Raw genomic sequence first — 20,145 nt, forward strand, 5'->3', positions numbered from 1 at the left:
CCCTGACAACCTCGGGTGACTTTTAAGCATTTTCGTCCTCAGAGCCCACGATCCTTCTTAGTTCGCGCGAGACAATTTGCACGGACGAGAAAAAATTATTTCTTTGCGCAGCTCGATGGCACACCGCGCGCCGACTTTTTGTTACGCACGTCCCTTCTGGTTTTCTCGGAAAGTGCGACTCGGAAATGACAGGATATGTAGTCTCTATACAGTGACAGAATTAGAAATGCCATAAAAAGCGTGACCTAGTCCGGTTCGTTATCATATGATGATAGGATTGCCTGCTCACTGTGCTAAAAATAATCTAAATTTACAACGTGACTCACCATATTCAAGGAAAGTAAATATTGACATTATGACCTTTATTGTGCAACTGCGTTTTTTCTGCCTCAAATTAGCAAGTCAAATAAGTCAGTTACAGATCAAGCGCGGACTTGCATCGGACAGAAACATAACATTTGAAAATTTTTCTTTGATTTTACTTCTTTCGAACAGTTTTTGCCAAAGCGCCGTTCTGTGCGAGAAAGTACCGAGAATCGGTTTAAAATCGACTTTCGAGCAGGTATAACATCAAAAACCGAGCGGAAATATCCGAGACTTAGAGCAGAACGACGCTTGGATGTTTTAGTTGAACTACATATATATCAAGCTGCAACATTCTGAGGTAAGATAACTATATGATATATCATTATGCCTGCGCTCTGAAAAATTCCAGGGAAGAAAACTTCTGCGAACAGCCGCAGATAAGTAGAAAGGTCACTGATAGTCTACTGATGAGTTGGCAGAATAATATTGTAATGTTAGGAACTTTTACTAATATCAGCCCATGCATCAATTCAAACAGAGGTTGCATAGTTATAGCCGATCAAAGCAAACAAGGTTATATTTTTGCAAAAAAGCCTGAACGGTTGAACCTCTATAAAACGGCCAAGCTCAGGGAAGAACTAACTGGCGGTTGAAGAGAATTGTATGAATCTGCGCACAGCTGAGACGTACAAATCCTGGCCTTTTTGCTCGGAGGTGGCCTTTATGTTGAGCTTCGATGGTAACCAATAAATTTAATAGGATTCCAGCGCTGGGTTTTTAAAAATAGTTCTCAATCAATGACACTCAGTTCTCGGCCTTATAAAAGATTCTTTAAAAAAAAGCTCAAAACGAAATCACTCAAATTGCCAGGATTCGCTTTGGACTGCCTTGCTGTATCAATGAAGTAATTAATGGAACTGAATTCGCAGATATCTTAGTATCACAGGGCAAGAGTCCGTTGTTACTTCCGGTGCCTGTGAGAGCAGGCCCCTTACTTTAACGATATCAACTGACCTTTATCTCGTTATCGGGATAAACAATTTAAGAAGCATGAGAATCGAGGTAGAAGCGGTATTAAAATACTGCTTCTAAACATGTCTAAACCAAAAAGACCCCACAAAGGAATATTGAATAGTCTATGAAAACTAAATACATGTAGTCATAGTGAAGTATTCTGCTTCAGCCCCAAATACATGTAAGAGCCTGTACAGCTACAGGCGTTAAGGTCGTTACACTTGAGGGGAATATCTAAAGAAGGAACGTTCCTGTTTTGAGCGGTCCCTTTTTGCCTCGGGGAAAAAGAATGAAATTTAAGGGAATTTATTGGATAATAATCAACCAACCACAGTCATCGAGCAAAACATTATGTCCTTGCAACAGCCAAGATCAGAGCCGAGAGATTTGTCCCAGAGAAAATTCCAACTAAGTAATCAACTTTTAAAGATACCCTCCTCGCAGCATGTACTTACAACGGAATCGACGCCGCAGGACTTTTCCCCTTGTATTATGTAACGACAAACCGAATAGCGCGAGTAAGAGTATAAATATAGAAATTACTTGTTTCCGCCTAGGTCAAAAAGTCACTGTGTATTATTCATTATAAAAATATTCGTATTTTGATACTGAACTTTGGGTCGTTTGTCTTCTCTTATCCTCCATCTTGCTCCAGGGGGGTGGCCATGGGGAAAAGAATGAACCTGTAAATGAGTTTGCAAAATAAACGGCACGCAATGCATGCAGAAACAATGACGTTTTCCACGGGGGGTCTAAATAAATTTCAGGAAATTTGTCAAAAAAATTAACGTATACAAAATAAGTGAAAGTAGCTGACGAATTCTGTATTGAATGATTAATATTGTTCAACACATTTTGCAGTATTTTGTAGTGTGACATCTGGTATAAACCTGATATACGATATACGATATTTCTCTCGAGCGACCAAGGTCAAACGCGAATCTCGTAATTGTTTTACACAGGCCAATTGTAGAAATGCCTTTTTACTGAATCTAATAGAACTTGTCATATATAATTTGTCCCTTTTCGTCTATATTTTGTATTAGACCTTGATAAATTCCCAGGAGTATTTTGCTTTGTGTTCTTCGCTACGATTTCTTCTTATGCTAAATTTGAACTCTGTTCACCTCTCATCTAGTATTTCTGTAGTTCGTTCCCAGTCCTATTCCATCGATTGATTGCGCGCAACAGAACCGGTCAACGGTTCATGACATAAAGCGATACCTACGTCATCGCTTAAAAAACAAAGACACTGGGATTGAGGGTGTATAGAAATACAATCTGATGGTCTTTCCCTTACAATGCCAGGGGCAATGGTGACAAGTGACAGCGAGGGTCTTACCTCAGGACGGCCCATCCTTCACGCAGAGGGCCAGTTTGTGGCGTGTCACTTCAGCCCCTCTGAGTATGTGCCCTTTAGAAAAATTGGAAGAAGAAAGCTGAAAGAAATTCTTCGAAGAGCAACTGACTTGGAAAACTGCGACAAAAAAGTTAAGGTAGGAAAAGCTTGGTACATTTATTAGACGGTTGTGGAATAAACATGTTGAAAGTAAACTTTCGAAAGTCAGAGTTTCAGTGATTACAGCCGTTTATTTCCTTTCTAATGGTCTTTACTCTAAACTTTAACTATTTAATGGGCTTCTCGACTTTATAATCATGCCCCCTCCCCATTTTCCCAAGATCTTAAGTCATTACTCGAACACAGAAAAACAATCATGAGACAACAGGATGACCCCAACATTTGCTTTTTATTACCTTATGACTGTGTACAGAGTGTTTACATTCTCCAATCACGGCAGTACGGCGCGCAAGCTGTCTGTGGTTTGAAATAATAAGTTCCACCTTTCCAATAAGCAGCCTTCCCCCCAGATGACAGGGTTACTCTTAGCTGCCATGGAAAAAAACTCAAATACACCTTTGCATGTGCAAGGTAAAAAGCAGAATGTAATACCTAACCTCAATAGCTGAATATTCACACGCCTCGCCCTGGTAAGCTGACCCTGGATTGAGTTCCTCAGTCTTTTTTGGGTCGCACTGTTTGGATCTAAAAAATGTGCTTCGTTTGCAATAAAAAAGAGAGGATAACTGGGAAAGAGGGCTTCATCGAAATTTTTATCACAATCTGAAAATCTGACACAGGCTACCCACCATTAACTGTGTAAACAGGTCACCAGCGCTGTCACTCTGCTAGCATGTACGCATCAGCTTGACGTTGGCTTAATCATGACAATAACATCCGTGTTATTATTTTTGTTCCTGTTTAGAACCGAAAGAAAGAAAAAACCTCCAGATATGATGATGAATTTGAAATGATTTCTCTGAGTGATAGCTGTACCGAGGAGGAATCGTGTATAAAAAGCGTGGTTAGTAAAAGAGGCACCCATAAGGAATGCGAGAAACAACAACAACAACAACAACAACAACATGATAACTTTACTGAACTGCTGGAGTGGATTTCCCAGGAGGGCGAGGAATTCGTCCATATCGAGTCATTTTCAAATCTGAGGGACGTTTTTAACTTACTGGATGTTATCGGATGCTGTCCGAAGCCTCTATTAATGACAATATTGATACGTGAAAACGAACCAAACATTGTAACCGTGTCACTTTCAAGCGTAAAAGTTGGCGTGCAGTGTTTACTGTTCTGTATGTTTCAAGCGTCCGCTGAAGTGCAGCCGAACGGCTTCAGCTCGTGGTCACTTTACACAACTTAAGCACTAAAAGACGAAGACTGTGTGATCTGCTCGTTGCGAAAAGAGAAATCAAGCAATGCAGTTGCAGGGTATAAAATCACAAAAACAAAAAAGGTCTTTTCTCTACCAGGAAGTATTCTTATGAGTGACGGGAATGCTCTTCAGAATTTTTAGAAAGATAACTTAAAATTTAAGTTAAAAGGCTCCAGAATCAATGTTGGGGGCAACGCACAAAGTCGTGTTTTTAACCAAAAAGGGGTGCCAATTCAAAACGTAAATTCGTAAAGTTGAGTCATAAATTCGACTAATAGCCTTGAACAAATAGCACGACAAATAGCCATGAACGTCTAGCTAACACAAATTTTTAAATGTCAATTGAATTTCTTGGAAATTAATTCCTGTTAATTTGCGACTTACTTTTAAAGACGTGCGCCAATTTGAACCATAACGTGTAGTAACTGAGCGCCATAACATCCCATAAGAGGTACTCATAGAAAGTTCCTCACGAGCGCTCTTCGGTGACGACATGGGGGGGTGGGGGGGGCCGGAATTCCCCCCCGTACAAACTGGTTCGAGATCTCAGATTTGCGTAAAGGGGAGTGCTCCCCCCTCATTCCAGGATACCCTCGTTTTACGATAAAACACTGAACTGACTGTTTTGTACACGTATATGTTGCATTACCGAATTTAGAGCTTTTGTTTATATAACTAAACGAATTGTAAGCGTAGCAGTCCCTTCTGCATAAAATTGATCAAAATTGTCCAATGTTTTCTTTTCTGATGTAATGTATATGAAATGATTCATATATGAACTGCTGATGTGTACGAAAGTGATAAATGACCATCGCAGTGAATTTCCAATTTAAGCAATTGGAAATAAAGAAGCCTGAAAAAAAAATTCAGGGCTTCAACGGGATTGTGTTTTCTTTACTCTTATTAAAACCAAAAAAAAAGGAAAAAATATGTTGGTTGTTATTTAAGTAGTGATTTTCTGAAGGCAAAGAGCCCTAAGTTGCCTTACAGTATTATTTTTCTCATGTGATCTATTTCTGTTCTCTATATTTTGCATAATTGTGAACTGAGAGTCAAGGGCGCCTAGCCACAGATTTGGCGGCCAGTTGAGTTTAGTAAACAACATGTCGTTTGACTGAGGCTTTTCTCAGTTTTTATCGTCGAGTTGGCTTTTTTGAGTTAAGCTTCAGTAAAAAAAGAGTAATAGTTAAAATCACTGGCAATTACAACACTGGTTTAGTTAATTCATGTTTAATTCTCAGTTTATTACCATTCAAGGAAACATTAAAGAAGAAACTCAAACTACTATTCCCAAATCAGTGATTTTTCTTAATTAATATAGTTAATATCTATGTTTTCCTTGATGTTTTTCCCCATCATTACATGTGTCTCGTAAGGGCTTTCAAGCCGGCAAACGTCTCCTGCCCCACGGGGATAATCTTATCCGGGGGGAGTATAAATCCCCCTTGGCTGGAGGTTCTTGGGCGGAGCTCCACGCAGTAGGAATGTGTTACTCCTAAGACACCAAACGTCCAGTCAGTCGTGTCACCAGTGGTGGGATCTGGAACCGAAATAACAACAACATCAGTTTGTTGGACCATTGGTTCTTTGCACATAGGCCCGGTCATTTGTTCAAAGAATGGATGGCGCTATCCAACGGATAAAAAACTATCCAGTGGATAGCGTAGTTAGTTTTGTTAACATTTATCCAACTGATAGTGTTTTACTGTTCTAACAGCGTTATCCATTCTTTGTCCTTTGGGGTCTAGAGGCCACAATTTTTCCCCAGAAATGGAAACGGCATCAAAAAACTAGCATGGATTCTATGTGAAGACAACTAAAATGAGATAATAAGTGAATTTGAAACGTTATGAAGTTAACAGAGGAAAAAAAAAGAAAACATGATACACAACAAAAAAAGATTACCCTCAAACGCGAGAACATTTCGGGATGACAGCAGCCCATTTTCGTACCTATGTTCTATTTACAAATTGTTGTTTTACAAACGTTTTTGGGAAGGATTTTGTCTGTTGCATCATTTGTTACGCGGTGCAATGTTGTATGAAACTTGTCTCGCCGTTTTCGGCGGGAAAAGTGCGATACAAGTTGCGAGTACAGTTGCGAATCCAGGGGGAGGGTCCGGGAGGTCCGTACCCCCCCCCCCCCCCTATCAGACCAGACACTTGCTTGACACTGAAATTCGTGCATCGACAGTGATAAAAACAGGTAGTCAGATTGCCGGGGGGGGGGGGGGGGGACTCGCATATGAAAGTGACGGGGATGCTCGTTGTCTCGCTTAGGGGTGTAAATTTCGGATTTTTCGTCTCGCTTAGGGTGTTCCGGGCAAAACGCCAATATTTTTAGAGAAGGTCTCGTATGGTACACACGAAGAAATAGACAAAATAAATATTTTTATATTTGGGATTTTAGGGGTCAAGAAAAGCTTGAGCCACACCCAGATTGGTCTCTTTTAGGGGTTCTTTTCAAAATTTCCAACGAGCATCCTCGTCCGTTTCATATAGAAGTCCCCCCCGGGTCAGATTGACAGGCCTGCACAACTATTGCCCACGTATATTAGTCATTTTCATAGTCTGAACTCACCAGTGTATCCTTGAAAGACCTGCTTGAAAGATGTAATTTGGAATAAATATTTTAACAAGGTTTTCTGAATCAAAGTTTTTACCGGCCTCCAATCAAAAAATTCCTGGATCTGTCCCTGGAGTACAGTTTGCGAAAAATTAAACTGCAACGGTGCATCTAGGAAGACTGTACTTACAAATGGTGATGGCAGCCGGTCCATAAGTGTAACGAGTTCCATGCACAGATGTAAGAGCATTTACAGCTGCTGTCATTGCTTTTTTCTTAACAATCAGAATAAAGAACTCAGTTAATAACCAACCAAGTTAAAATAATAAAATAGGAATTTGGTGTGGCATATCATACAAATAAATGGCACGCAATACATGCAGAAGCGATGATGTTTCACAAGGGGGTATTGAATAATTTTCAGGAAATTTGCCAAAAAATTAACGGTGATATAAAGGTATGGCATGGTATGGTGTGATATGGTATGGTATGGTATGGTATGGTGTGGTAAATCTTCATAAGTTAGGGATGCACAATTAAAATCCGCGCGGACCAAACTCCTTCAGCTTGAACAGGGGTAACACATCAACACAAAAGGATACGCGTTAGAGCGTCACAGGCATGTAGTATTGCGCACAATGCCGGATTGCCCGTGTGTACACCCTGCCTCACACTGTAAAGGTGAAATGTCGCAACATGCGCGCAACAACCAAGGAGACACATCTGCAACAGGCGCACAATCGACGGGCCCACGCAACAGCGCAACATCAAGTGATCCACATCTGCAACATGTGCACAACACTGCGTCCACACGACGCGCGCAACGATTCAACGGGGCACACGACAGTGCGCAACAATTTGAACGCGTCCACTATTGCAACATTGCGCACAAAGGCGCGGTACAGCTATCAGCCATTTTCTACAACTTCTTGATTCAGCTAACGTTTTCATTTTGGTTACGTACTGTATTGTAAACGTCAAAACTGGCTTCAGTAGCGGCGACATTGCGCGCATTGTTTCGTGAAATATTACAATTTGCACGTGTGTAGGGGTCTTTACTTTATATATTGTTCTCACCATTTTATCGTATCGTGGAGGATACGAACTCGTGTATCCCCATGGGCTCATCCACATTTGACTGTACGCATGGAAATCAATATATCCTTTCAGTTCCGCTCTACGCTGGTATAGATATTTCCCAACGTTGCGAGTAACAAACTCGGAAAATGGACGCTCTCCAGTATATATGTCACTCGAGGGATTCTGTGAGGTTCCCACTCCTAAATGCAATACATGGTTAGAAAGAAAACAATTAAAGTACAGTCAACCCTTTCTAAGACAGACAACTTCGGGACCTGCTGCAACTGTCCGTCTTAGAGAGGTGCCCGCCTTATAGAGAGTCAAGGTAACGTGTAGTGTGACACCAATAATTCTGGAGTGATGAAGCTGAACGGCTATGCACAATGAACGGACGTCTGTTTCAAAAGTCGCTTAATTTAGCAAAACCTACAAACTGTGACAAAAACTAATAGTAGAAAATTGACTCGTTTGTTCATTACAATCGATAGTTAACTGCTTCTGAAAAGAGAGAGTAATTCATGTTGCAAACTGTAACACGTCGACATGTTTCGCTTGTTCAAGCAAACGTTCACAGCTTCTAGTCTTAACCCTTAACATGCTAAGCGCGGAATTCCGGGATGAGGAATGGCCACTGCCACTTATGACGTCACCAATTTACACGTCAGCTGATTTTTGTGATTTGCATCTATAGAGTGGAAGATCTTCCAGGACGCCACCAGAGCCCGACAGGTGCCCGCCTCAGGGCAGACAGACAAAATCAGGCAGAGAGGGGGAGAAAAGAAGAGAGAAAGAAAGAGAGAAAAGAAAGGAAGGAGAGGAAAAAAGTGGAAGAGAAAAAAAAGGTGGCGGCGCCCAACCGAGAAGTGAGAAGGCCGAGAGCAGAAACGGGAAAGGAGGAGATATTAAGGGTTAAAACTTAACTGTACACTTTGCAAACTAAAATAATAATAAAAACACCGTATTCACTTGTTGAAGCAAAAGTTGAAGGCTTCTACAAACTCTAATACTGTAGGTAGAAAACGACCTACTTGGTGCCCATACACTTAAGCGGAGACGTAATACGTTATAGCGGATTATTTTTGGTGATCATGAGTTTGGTATTAATTCTAAGGGCGCTGTCTAGCTTATGACTAACGTTACTTTTGTTGACACGAAGTTTGAAGTATTTTATTCATGAAACTTCCATACTCGGCTGACGACAGAGTCTTTAGTGCCCGGCGCTGATTGGTTGGGTTTGGAATTTTCCCGCGCTAGTACCAACCAATCAGAGCTCAGACGTCTCTCGCGAGCGGGTAAAATTGAGCGGCCGAAGAGGGTACCCAATGTTACGACAAATTAAAGATAAAGCTTGTCGATGCTTGGCCTGTGAGCAGGCTCACCGTTGGGTTACACGCTCGTTTCGCTCGCTGACTCATTCTTGCGTGCTACTATCTTTGCCGCCCGCGCGCTTGTGTGTGGCCCAAAGTTAAGCCTACACGCAGGCTAGACGATCACGCTATGCGTGGTAAACCTAGGGTGAAAAACAGCTATAGCCTTCGAAAACGCAGATGGCTTGTGGTTAAAAAGACTACATTATTATCATTTTTTAAGTTTCTTAAACTTAAAACAGAATATGGTAATAACACTCAGAAAAACTAAAAAGCTTATCGAGCTGAGTGAAGTTAAATTACATTAATACTAAGGAGGTGGTTGGCAATAAAGCAAAGGAAAAAAGAGCTTTGAGATGTAAGCAGGGCAACATCACCAAATCCAAATTAAGATGAACCGTACCTGCAAAATGATAATTGAAATTCCTGTTAGGGTCAGCACCGTAACTTCCGCCAATTGGGCGTCTTGTCTTCCTCCACATACGGCTCTAAAAGTATGAAATAGCGAGAATAAGTCACTGCTAGGGTTTTCGTGGAAGGCACAGTGGCCTAAAGAGGAAGGACTTATTGAAAGTCTACCTAATGGTTAGTGCGATGAACTTCGGATCGAGTGGACCTGGGTATGAGCTCTGGCCATAGTCACTGTGTTGTATTCTTGGCCAAGACAGTTAACTCTCACAGTGCCTTTCTCCACCCGAATGAATAAATAGGTACTGGCGAATTAAATGCCAAGCGAGTGGGAGAAGAAATACCCCAAGTCGCTTTATGTTACAAAATAGGAGGTAGGCCCTGGCTTGATGGGCAACTTTCCCAACTATACGAAATGTACATAGACCAGCGAGAAGAATTTGAATATTAACAAAAATGGTTACATAATTAAATTCTCCCAACTAGTACTGTAAGAAATGTACAGAGACCAGTTCAGAGAATTTGTATGTTGACATCAGGGCTTAAAGGGTTAATACATCATCAAATTCTCCCAGCTAGCACCATAAGAAATGTATGAAGACCAGTAAGAAGAACTTGTCTGTTAACATCAGGGCTTAAAGGCTTAATACATTATCAGGTTCTCCCAACTAGTACTATAAGAAATGTATGGCGACCAGTAAGAAGAATTTGTATGTTGACATCAGGGCTTAAAGGGTTAATACATCATCAAATTCCCCCAACAAGAACTATAAGAAATGTATGGAGACCAGTAAGGAGAATTTGTATGTTAACATCAGGCGTAAAAAGTTAATGTATTATCAAAATTCTCCCAACTAGCAATATCAGAAATTTATATACAGTTGAACCCCGTTATTTCGAACCGTCAGGGGAAACAAAAAATATTTCGAAATAGCGGGAGTTCGAAATAGCCGATAGCAAATGACTGAAGGGCAAATCCAAGGGAAACGGGTTTTAGTTCGAATTAACGGGGAATTCGAAATAACCGAGTTCGAATTAGCGAGGTTCAACTGTAGTTTAGATGGGAGATTTTGGATGTTTACATACGCGAGTGTGAGTATATTCATATCCGTCCACGTTGAACACTGGAAGAATAACCCATTCGTAGTTATCAAGCATGAACTTAACATCTGCGTTAGTTTTTCGAGTGGCCAACATCTGAGGAAGAACAAAAATCTTCATCAGTAACAATCGTTGGCACTGTTGGCCATCTAATCCGTTAACATGTATGCATAGCAGTTTGCCACAACTCAGTGAAAAAGACGTCAGGAGGAAAAAATTTAAGGTCAGGGAAAAGACAGGGAATTCAGTACCGTAAAATTGCTATCGTAGGCCCTGACCTTTTTTTCAATAGAGAGGGGAAGGCGAGAGGGGTTTCAGTTAATCTTCGAACAAATTTTGCGCCTCACGAATGGTAGGGCTTATATTTGCAAGGGACTTTGCGTCTGAAACATTTTAGGTGAGCATGCAAGGTAAAAATGTCTAAATAATAACGATATGAAACACAAAATAAGTTCAACAGTGGTGAAGTGAACATCAAAAGTCTCTAGACACACTGTCAGTGGTGAAAAAATTAAAAAAAAAACTTCACTACTAATAGTAATAAATTCCCACTGGTAGCCCCCACTCCCAAACGCCCCAGGTTGGGATAAGATATGGGAAGAGGCGAGCCCGGAGGCGGAAAGGAGCGGGAGCTAAGGCGCAAAGGTAAGCCACCGCTTGCGTCCGTTTAAGCGAAGAGAGGGAAAAACATGATAAAACAGGCCTATTTATACTGAACTAGCCAAAAATTATGCACAGTAGACTCCCTAGAGTATATACAGAAGCAGAAAAGTAAACAAGTGATATCCCAAAGGAATTAGGGGCGTTTGTGCTTGAGGGCTCCCAGTGAGAATAGTACAGGAATTGATAAACGCAAGAAGTTATTTTTTTATTCAGAGACCATTCTAAGCCCGTGGGCTCATATTCGAAGATTGGAGCATTATCGGAAGAATTTTTGTCTGAGATATCGATTTGTGCGGGGTAGGCCTTTCTCGATTATGCTAGCATTTTTTTCGGCATTTTTTGGGAAAACGAGCATTTTTTTTCGTTTTTTCTTGAAAAAGAATTGCTAGCATTTTCTGTCATTTTTCATGACTGTGATCCCGATTTCACAACTCAGAACTCAGAAGGATAAATAATCCTAAAGTTTCACAATTTTGATTACTATTATTTTCTGTCTGTTTCGACTATTTTGTGCGTTGTGTTACTTGTGTGTGTATACCAACGGAAAAAAAGGTATGGGTGGTCAGCGGGTAACTCTTTCTCTTGCTCAGCCAAGATGGCGTTGAAAGGATGTTTTTAATCCTGAAAGCCTCATTCAAATCAATGAGCAGCAAGACTGTGCTCTCGTCGATTACATTCAAGCCAGTGTGATGGCACAATGCAACAAGCGATAAGCGCCCTCAACTGCTTACAGTATACTGAAACGTAAACGTTTTATATGAGTTAGAAATTGAACAGAATGTGTTAGTCTAGGTTGTGTGTACCCAGCGCATGGTAGTGCTTCAAATATGACCGTTTAGTTGCTTTTGGCTGGAAAAGTTTTAATTCTGACCAGGAGCCCATATAGGCTCCTGTTCTGACCCATAAACAAACAATTATTAAGTATCACCTGTTGTTGAGATGAGCATATAATGTAATTCAAGTGGCATTTTTTAAAGAAACAAGGCATTAATTTAGCATTTTTTGGCTTTATGCGAGAATTTCTAGTAGCATTAAATGCCAGTTTTACTAGCATAATCGAGAAAGGCCTAGTGCGGGGACTTATTTTTGGCCTTTGGACTTCTTGTTAGCGAACTTTTACGGCTTCTGGGCAGGAAGATTCTAATTTTCGTTTCAAAGGAAGGGAATTTATTGCAAGGTTGCGATCGTCTTTGATCGTCGTGTCGGGAGCTAACTTTTCTTTGATTAGTCTTATATATGATAAGTACTGAATGGCAGGAACCCATTAGGATGCGACGATGACTAACCATAGCGAAGATATGGACAAACTTAAAAACGCGAGGCCGACGCTTTCGCGTTTGATTTTCCCCGATTGTTTCACAGTTGGCGAATATCACATTGCGGCATAGCTCTCTTTCTTCGAAAGCTTTCCTAGCCGTGCCCTTTTGACGCCATATTCATATATGCATATACAAATAAAAGTACAAAACTTGGTTATATTTTGCAAACCTGTCTGATCATGTACATGCACGTGGCAGGGCTGATCCACTCCCTGGCGTGAATTCCACAGTTGTAAAAGAACAGAGGTTTTCCTGACCCAGACTTAATCTAGAAAGTAAATTAAAAATAAAGTAATGTTCCTTTGGTATATATTATATCATTGGGTGCTTTGAGCACTTTTTGCATTTCATTATAAACTGAAATTCTGAAATTGTCTTCGACTTTATTAACATAACACATGATACAATCTATCTCTTCTTACACCCAGCCACAAAAACAAAAATGAAATAAAATAAAATAAAATAAACTCATTTTCAGCAACACTAGTGTTAAATATTGACAATGAAAAACAAACAAACAAACAAATGCTGCAAATAGAACATAAGCCTAGCTAGAATTCCTACTGCAGGGGAGAGGGGAGAGGAGCCATACCAAGCTCTCAGATTGTGGGGAGAACTCCACTAATGTGGGAGCCTGGTAACAGGCTAGCGTGGCAGTAGCTTCGAACTGGGACTACTTGTGGCCAAAAATGAGTATTTAAAGTCCAAAGCTCTTCGTCCTCCCGGTAAATGCAGCCATGTGCCCATGTTCCTAGGGGTGCTCGGCTCAAGGGAGACTGGTCTCAATCGTGAGCGGTGACGTAATTGTAGAGCCGCCCGCTCCCGTCCCAGGTTTTGCATGGTCATCGAAACAAGAGAGGACGCCTAGAGACTAGCCTGTTTCAACCCTACAAGGGTTTTTTTTTCGAAATCGTTTCCTTGTCCACAGCGTCCTTTACGGGTTAAAATCCAAGATGGCGGCCACAGCACCGTGGCGCCGAGAAGGTTACGTCAAGTTTTAGAGACCTGTGATATGTTTCTATCATGATGAGGGTGATAAATGATGTAAAAAATAGCACTAAAACACAGATAGTGCAAACGGAGGGTCTTGATGGAGTTTAACTGATAGCTTACAATTGATCAAACTTTTAACTGTCAGCTGAGAAATGACGCGTTTTTAACTGATAGCTCAGTTCTGAGATCTGCAAACATTTGACTGATAGCTGAGAAGTTGCCGAAAATTTAACTTATAACTGAGATTCCAGCATCTGGCCTCATCCAGACCCTCCAAACAAAAACGAGGTAATTTTCTCTGTTAATTAGCCATGTTCAAAACGAGCAGGGGACTAGGTACGAATACCAATCCATACTAAGCTCTCTTATTTTAGCAATTTCTAAAAGTGAACCATACCTATGCGTTTAAACCAATATTAATCAAATTCTGTAAATAAACTAATTTTTGGATGCTCTTTCAGATGACAGGCCCAATTTTTCTTAAGTCAAACCTTTATAGCCAGTTGTTCACGACCCTCGTAAGATTTTCCCAAGCTGAAGGTTGAGGCAACATCGGAGTGCAGCGAGGCCAGACGTCGTATTTCAGAATGAATCTGTACAAAAATACAGAAAGCACTTCGTTTAACTAGTGTTACACAAATGTTTAACAAGTTGAGAAGGCCTAAGAAAAATTTCACACTTCATCAGAATTTGGAAATCGCTTTAATAGCGATTCCATATCAAAACCATTTTATTTCTTTTTATTTGTTCACCCGTACCTCATGTATAAACTGTATTGTATCGTCAATATAATATATTTTTTTATACATGTATAGACAATTTCATAATTCTACATTCATCATTCCAGGGGTTTATTTTATTGGCTAGGGGTATTGTTCCTGTTGTTTGTCCTATTGCATTCTCGAAGGGTAGCGAGACATTAAAGTGGGACCTTGCGCGTGAGAGCTGCTACCTGACCCCCAACAAATACAGTGCGAGGCAAGTAACACATACAAAACCCTTAGGCACGTAACACATAGGCACGCAATGCGTGCATGTACAGTATTGTCTTTAAATACCACCAGAAACAGAAATTGATGTTTCACCTTAACATACGAATATTACCTCTCCGACTCTGTGATATTTGCTATCAAATCCTCCAGCTCTCGCAGATCCCTGTTCTTGTTGGATAATCTTCTGAACGTCTTCCTGTGGTACTGTATAGGAAATGCCAGCACCGTTTAAAAGGTCTTCAAGTTTCTGCACAGCAATCGGCTCCACGCGAATTTCAACAGGGTCGAGCGTGGCCGTGGGATATGTCCAAAAGTCAATCTGAAATTTAGAATTCATCGTCAGCTTAGACTCTTACAGGGGGGGGGACAGGTGTTCAAAATTTAAAAAAGCAAACAAAAAAAAACATTTCACATTTCAAAAATGTTAAAGTTGCAAAAATTGATATTTATTTTTAAATTTGAAAAAATCGTTTGGCTTTGAGATATGAGTAGAAGTTCAGTGATAGAGAAATACATTTATGTTACATCTTTTTCCGCTGATTTGCTTGTTTCTCATATCTGCACAATTTAGGACTGTACAAATTTCACCATCAACTAATGAAAAGCAGAGTTTTGTAATCAAAACGTCTTTTTAGAGTTTATTGTACAACTATTTAACTAGAGCCAATTGTCAAACAATCTTTCATTTTAATGTCCCATATTCCGTTAAGCTCATAATATACAACATAAAATCCTTCTGACATGCTGTCTTCGAAAAACTGACAGACAATCACCTCTAGCATGTTGATGATGCCTGGAGATGCATCATACGGTGTGTCAAGGGCTGATGGTAAAGACGATGATGCTTATGTTGTTGATGATAATAATGATGATGATGATGATGATGATGACGACGACGATGATGATGATGATGATGATGACGACGACGACGATGATGATGATGATGATAGAAGTCCGTGCACTTTATCAACTAAACGCTTTTTAAATTATGATCACACCAACAACATCTGTATGGTTTAACTGGCGTTGAAGCGTCGCAAAGCAGCCGCAACCGAAGGCTGAAATGCTTAATTTTAAAATCTCTGGTACGTCGATGACTCCACAGGGCTCAAAATAACGGTCGGTCAACGGAAAATGTCCGGCAAAGATGACAATTTGTCGACCGGACAGAGTTTCGGTTTGCCGGATTTTTGACCGGTCACGTACTTGGCTTTTAAAATGATAACTGATGACCAGAAAAATAATGCTATTTTCAATATTTTGACGGTTCAGAAACGACACGTGACCGAGCTAAAATCTGTTGGACCGGTCAACATGACCGGCAACTGTCCGAAAAATATTTTGAGCCCTGCTCCACTAGTAGATTTATTAATGGATCTCTCATGCCAGCAGCTCTGATTCCGAATCCCCTAAATTAAAGTTTTGAACGCTTTTTTCCTTAGTTGGATGCATTTTTAGGCCGAGTAAACGTTTACACGGATCAGATTAAGATTTAGAACAACCAGTCTCACCAAAGAATCCGAAACGATTTGGTTTCAAAGTGTTTTCACGCCATACAGCACAGTGGCCTTAAAGCGAAATGTTAATGTCCCTTTTGCATACTTACCCCGTCTTCGCCTGCTTTGAGAAGGTTATCCAAGAACTTCACGTCATCATTATTCTTTGGGAAAACGCGATACAGTTTATGCCTGTTAAATAAAGTATAAAGTCATAACATTGAGCTGTGAGTTGTATTCAGGTAGAGGCTCAAAACGACCTAGGAAAATGATAACTTCGCAAATATAATGATAATTGTCAAGCTCAGAACAGAAAGCGTTTAGACCATTCAACCAATCAAATCAAAAAAATATGTCCGGGCTAAAAAACCTAAGAATTTTTTGTTCTATCTAGACTAAATTAACTTAGGTTCGATTTTCGCCGCCTTCTCGAGTCCGGTCTTTGTTCCTCCCCGCGGGGAGGAGCGCGGGCTCATTTTTCCGAAAAGCGGCTGGAAATCTAGCCTAAAATTAACTCTGATCTTGATTCTCAAGTATGATTGACACTTCACTTCTCCTTAGATTATCAGTATGTGGTGAAGAAAAGGTTGATGAGAAAAACGAAAATAATCAACTAACAACAAATTGCAGTACAACAACAAGTAACACTATATTCAAAACTTTGGAATTAAAGTGCTATTTAAATTAAATCAATTTTCCTCGCCCTTTTAGTATAATCACGCTAGCTTCAGGCAAGGTACGATTTTACATAGAAACGTTTTGCTTGTTAAATATAAAATGTCGATGTCAAGAATGCATTTTTTTAATTTGGCTAATATCGGTTTTTTTTTCGATGTGTAGCTGGAAGTTTTCCTTTCTGAGAAATCATGTGAAAATAGATAATTGTGATCATGATAAAAACTCGGAAGCTGAGTACTTAATCTTGAATTTCAGAGAAAAAAGAAAAGCAACGCTTTTAAGATTTGCATTGCTTTGGCGGTTTTCGCAATTTTTTGTTGACACACCTTGCCAGATGGCTGCACGAGAAAAGCACAAATGCAAAAAAAAAACTTCTGAATTTTGAATCGAAATCTAGAGTTTCAAGTTTTCTCTATTAAAGATGAACGAAAAAAGGAAAAATTCTAGCTAATTAAAAGCTTCAAAACTTAAATTTTTCTATTACGTAATTTGCCTCATTTTGCAGGTCCTGTAGAAGCCCTGTGGGGTTTGTTGGTGTTGGAGGCGCTTGGCAGTTCTAGACTCCGTTTCTATCTAATTCAGAAGTGATAGTTTCATAGTTGCGCTTTCTGATCACAATAGCTTGCCTACACTTTTTCCTATTATATTCTGGACGACAATTTACCCCAGAGACTCTTTCGTTGTAGAAAAATAGGCTTGCGCTTTTCATTTTCTGAATCAATGAAAAATAAACACGGTATTCGCAGTAATTCAGATAACATTAAGCCGTATACGACAGTTATTTGAATGGAGCTGAAACTTATCTTTTATTGATCGGGCAAAACCAAGTAAAATAAATGACATATTTCGAGATGATATCGGTATCTTTGAGAATACTTCGAGCGACTTTGAACAAGAATTAAAATTATTTGCTGTTCGTTTACTTTTTATACTGACTTCATAGGCAAAACAAATACGGAAAACAAGTTTTGGATACTCGCGCTTAAAGAAAAATAAAATATGGTCAACCATGCAGGAACTCTCATTGACAAGCTTGAATGCGAGTTACGGTAAACGTATTCGCTGTAAAATTTTGTTGCTAATTATAAAAGCAACAAATATGTGAAAAATGAGTTGTGGTAGTTGCATCTCCAGTGAAGTAAAATAAAATGTTGTGAAACGGGGAATTAACGACCGGTAAAAAAACCCTATGATAACCAAAGCTATATACGGTAACTTATTTACCGCATAACCGGGCCGATAACAGGAAAGTGTTCGAAAGCGTTGTCCAGTAACAAATTTAAATCTTCAGTTTGAAGAATACAAAAAGTACAAAACGTTAAGAGCTCAAAAACGGCTCTGCTTTGCGGAGTCAGTTGTGAGGGTAAATAGTTTTAAACATTACTTACCCTTCGAAGGATTCGGGCTCGCCAAAAACCGAAGCAAAGAGAAGGACGAGAGCGAATCCCCGCGCGCCCCTCATGTTGACCTGGAGTGTTCTGTAAAAAGTCAAAAGGTGTTCAAGGCTTGGCTCCTTCACCACTCTGTGCGTAAACAAACACTTTTAAGACCAAACGCTAAATCCGACAGACAAACAAGGGGAGGGAGGATGGTAGGGAGATTTTGCTTAATGAACTCTTCAAGGAAACGATGCCAGAAAGCGTAATTTTATTTCAATTGTGTTGAGTTACACAACGAGATACTAAGATTGTATCCCGAATTACTAAATAATTCCCTCTCGCTATAAGAAAAATCAATTTTGCTAATGACGCTTGCAGAAATCATTTAAACAGCTTTGTCGTTTCAGTTGAATATCACATCAACTGAATACGCCAAGGCGATGCCATCTTTTATGTGCTAAGTACTGTTAAAACGAACAATTCAACACAAAGATGGAAGCGTCATTTCTGAACAATACTCGCTCCACAACTGATTAAACAAACGTCGAAAATCCCTTGGAAAAGTGTATTGCGAAAAGTCATCAAGAAATTAAAAGCATTTTGGCAATTTACGCAAGAGAGAGTTAGGTGCAAACAATTTGTGAAGAGCACAATTGATGTTTCAACGTCTTTGAACAGATGAACAATGACCGAAAAAGCTTCGCAAAGAGATTTACAACAGTTCGTGTCTTCCATAGAAAGATGCCTCGTTGGTTAAGTATGGGGAATTAGTTTTATAAGGGAGCTGAAGGGGTGTTAACCGTCCCATCCGAGTTTTCTTTTTTTTTTTCACAGTAACTACTCAGGATCGAGGATTTTTCCAGGGGGTGGCTATTAGCCAGGATTTTTTATAAGGAGGGGGGGGGAGTGGGCGTAAGTAAATATTTTATTCTATTTAAAACCATTAACAATTTTTACACTTCACCTTGTGGACAGCGTTTGTTTTTTTGGATCTAAGGGGTTGCTAGCCCCCCTGGACCCGACCCTGCTACTGTCGATTGAGTGAGCGTTATCAATCAAGAGGTTAGGTTCAAATATTTTAAGCTAATACGACACTTAAAACGAACTATGTATATCGCGGACAAACCTGGCCAAATTTTTCATATTCACCTTTATCTCCCTCAGTCGTAACCAATTTTTTTTTTGTTTTGGTACTTCTTTAGTGTTTTTACCTGACGAAAACAATTATTTCATTCAATTTGAAACTAATTTCGTTTGTACATCAGAAAAAATGACTTAAAATGTTGCAAGGAAACTCTTTTGGTCAAAAACGGTCAAATTTTACTGAAAACTAACGTGAATTTGACTATCATGGCTTTTTCATCATTAGCTCTGAGAATTTGACAAGACAATTATCCGCTAGTTGATGATATGTTGTTTGACAACATTTGGCAAGAAACAATAAGGGTAAACTGAAAAATTGGGCGTCAAAATGTGAATTTTTTCTAGCTGCCACTTTTTCTTTGTAGCTTGATTTAAATAAGTCTAAATGCCCTTTTTGTATTTTTTGTGTGGCAAAAAAGTAAATAAAATAAAACACATAAATTTCAACAAATAAGACAAGGATGACACAGAGATAACAACTCGTTTAATGACCTCGTAATAAACTTGCTTCACAAGAATACAAGTGTATAATGACGTTTGGACACTTTTACGTTAAGTGGAAGGAAATTTCAATAATTTTTTTTTTAATATTTGCGTTAACGCAAGCCCATGCTTATTTCTCTCGTACTTCTTTGGAGACGTTTTAACGAGGGGCCTGAAGGGGTAAAATGGGAACTGGGATTTGGGCAAATTTTCACTGAGTTGGGCATCTGGGACTGGGATTCATAAACAACTAAATAATGGAACTGGGACTGCGGAATTTGGGGAATTGAGAAAACAATAGGCTGGCAAATGGGATTTTATCCCCTCCCCCTTTTCAGGACCCTCTTCAACGCCTTGTTCGCACTTGTGAGATAAGCACAAGCATAAGCGCAAGCATACCACAAGGAAATTCACACTTGAGATAAGTAAATG

At 39.7% G+C, this 20,145-nt stretch overlaps 2 protein-coding genes across 2 annotated transcripts; one reads left to right on the top strand and one right to left on the bottom strand.

Moving 5' to 3' along the window:
• The first annotated feature begins 410 nt into the window (after positions 1-410).
• LOC144628650 (uncharacterized) lies at positions 411-4,282 on the top strand. Its single transcript, XM_078486793.1, has 3 exons — positions 411-664; positions 2,629-2,810; positions 3,585-4,282. Exons 2-3 carry the CDS (start codon positions 2,634-2,636, stop codon positions 4,032-4,034), a joined length of 627 nt encoding a protein of 208 aa, XP_078342919.1. The 5' UTR covers positions 411-664; positions 2,629-2,633; the 3' UTR covers positions 4,035-4,282.
• Positions 4,283-5,260: 978 nt separating this feature from the next.
• On the bottom strand, positions 5,261-18,249 carry LOC144667473 (carboxypeptidase B-like). Its single transcript, XM_078528894.1, has 10 exons — positions 18,097-18,249; positions 16,141-16,222; positions 14,647-14,853; positions 14,034-14,135; positions 12,719-12,817; positions 10,553-10,663; positions 9,462-9,546; positions 7,689-7,891; positions 6,802-6,886; positions 5,261-5,586 (listed from the first exon to the last, which is right to left on the bottom strand). Exons 1-10 carry the CDS (start codon positions 18,168-18,170, stop codon positions 5,405-5,407), a joined length of 1,230 nt encoding a protein of 409 aa, XP_078385020.1. The 5' UTR covers positions 18,171-18,249; the 3' UTR covers positions 5,261-5,404.
• Between the last annotated feature and the right edge of the window lie 1,896 nt (positions 18,250-20,145).

Source organism: Oculina patagonica, chromosome 10 (genome assembly GCF_052425735.1).
Source record: "Oculina patagonica isolate OP01 chromosome 10, crgOcupat, whole genome shotgun sequence".
Taxonomy (NCBI): domain Eukaryota; kingdom Metazoa; phylum Cnidaria; class Anthozoa; order Scleractinia; family Oculinidae; genus Oculina; species Oculina patagonica.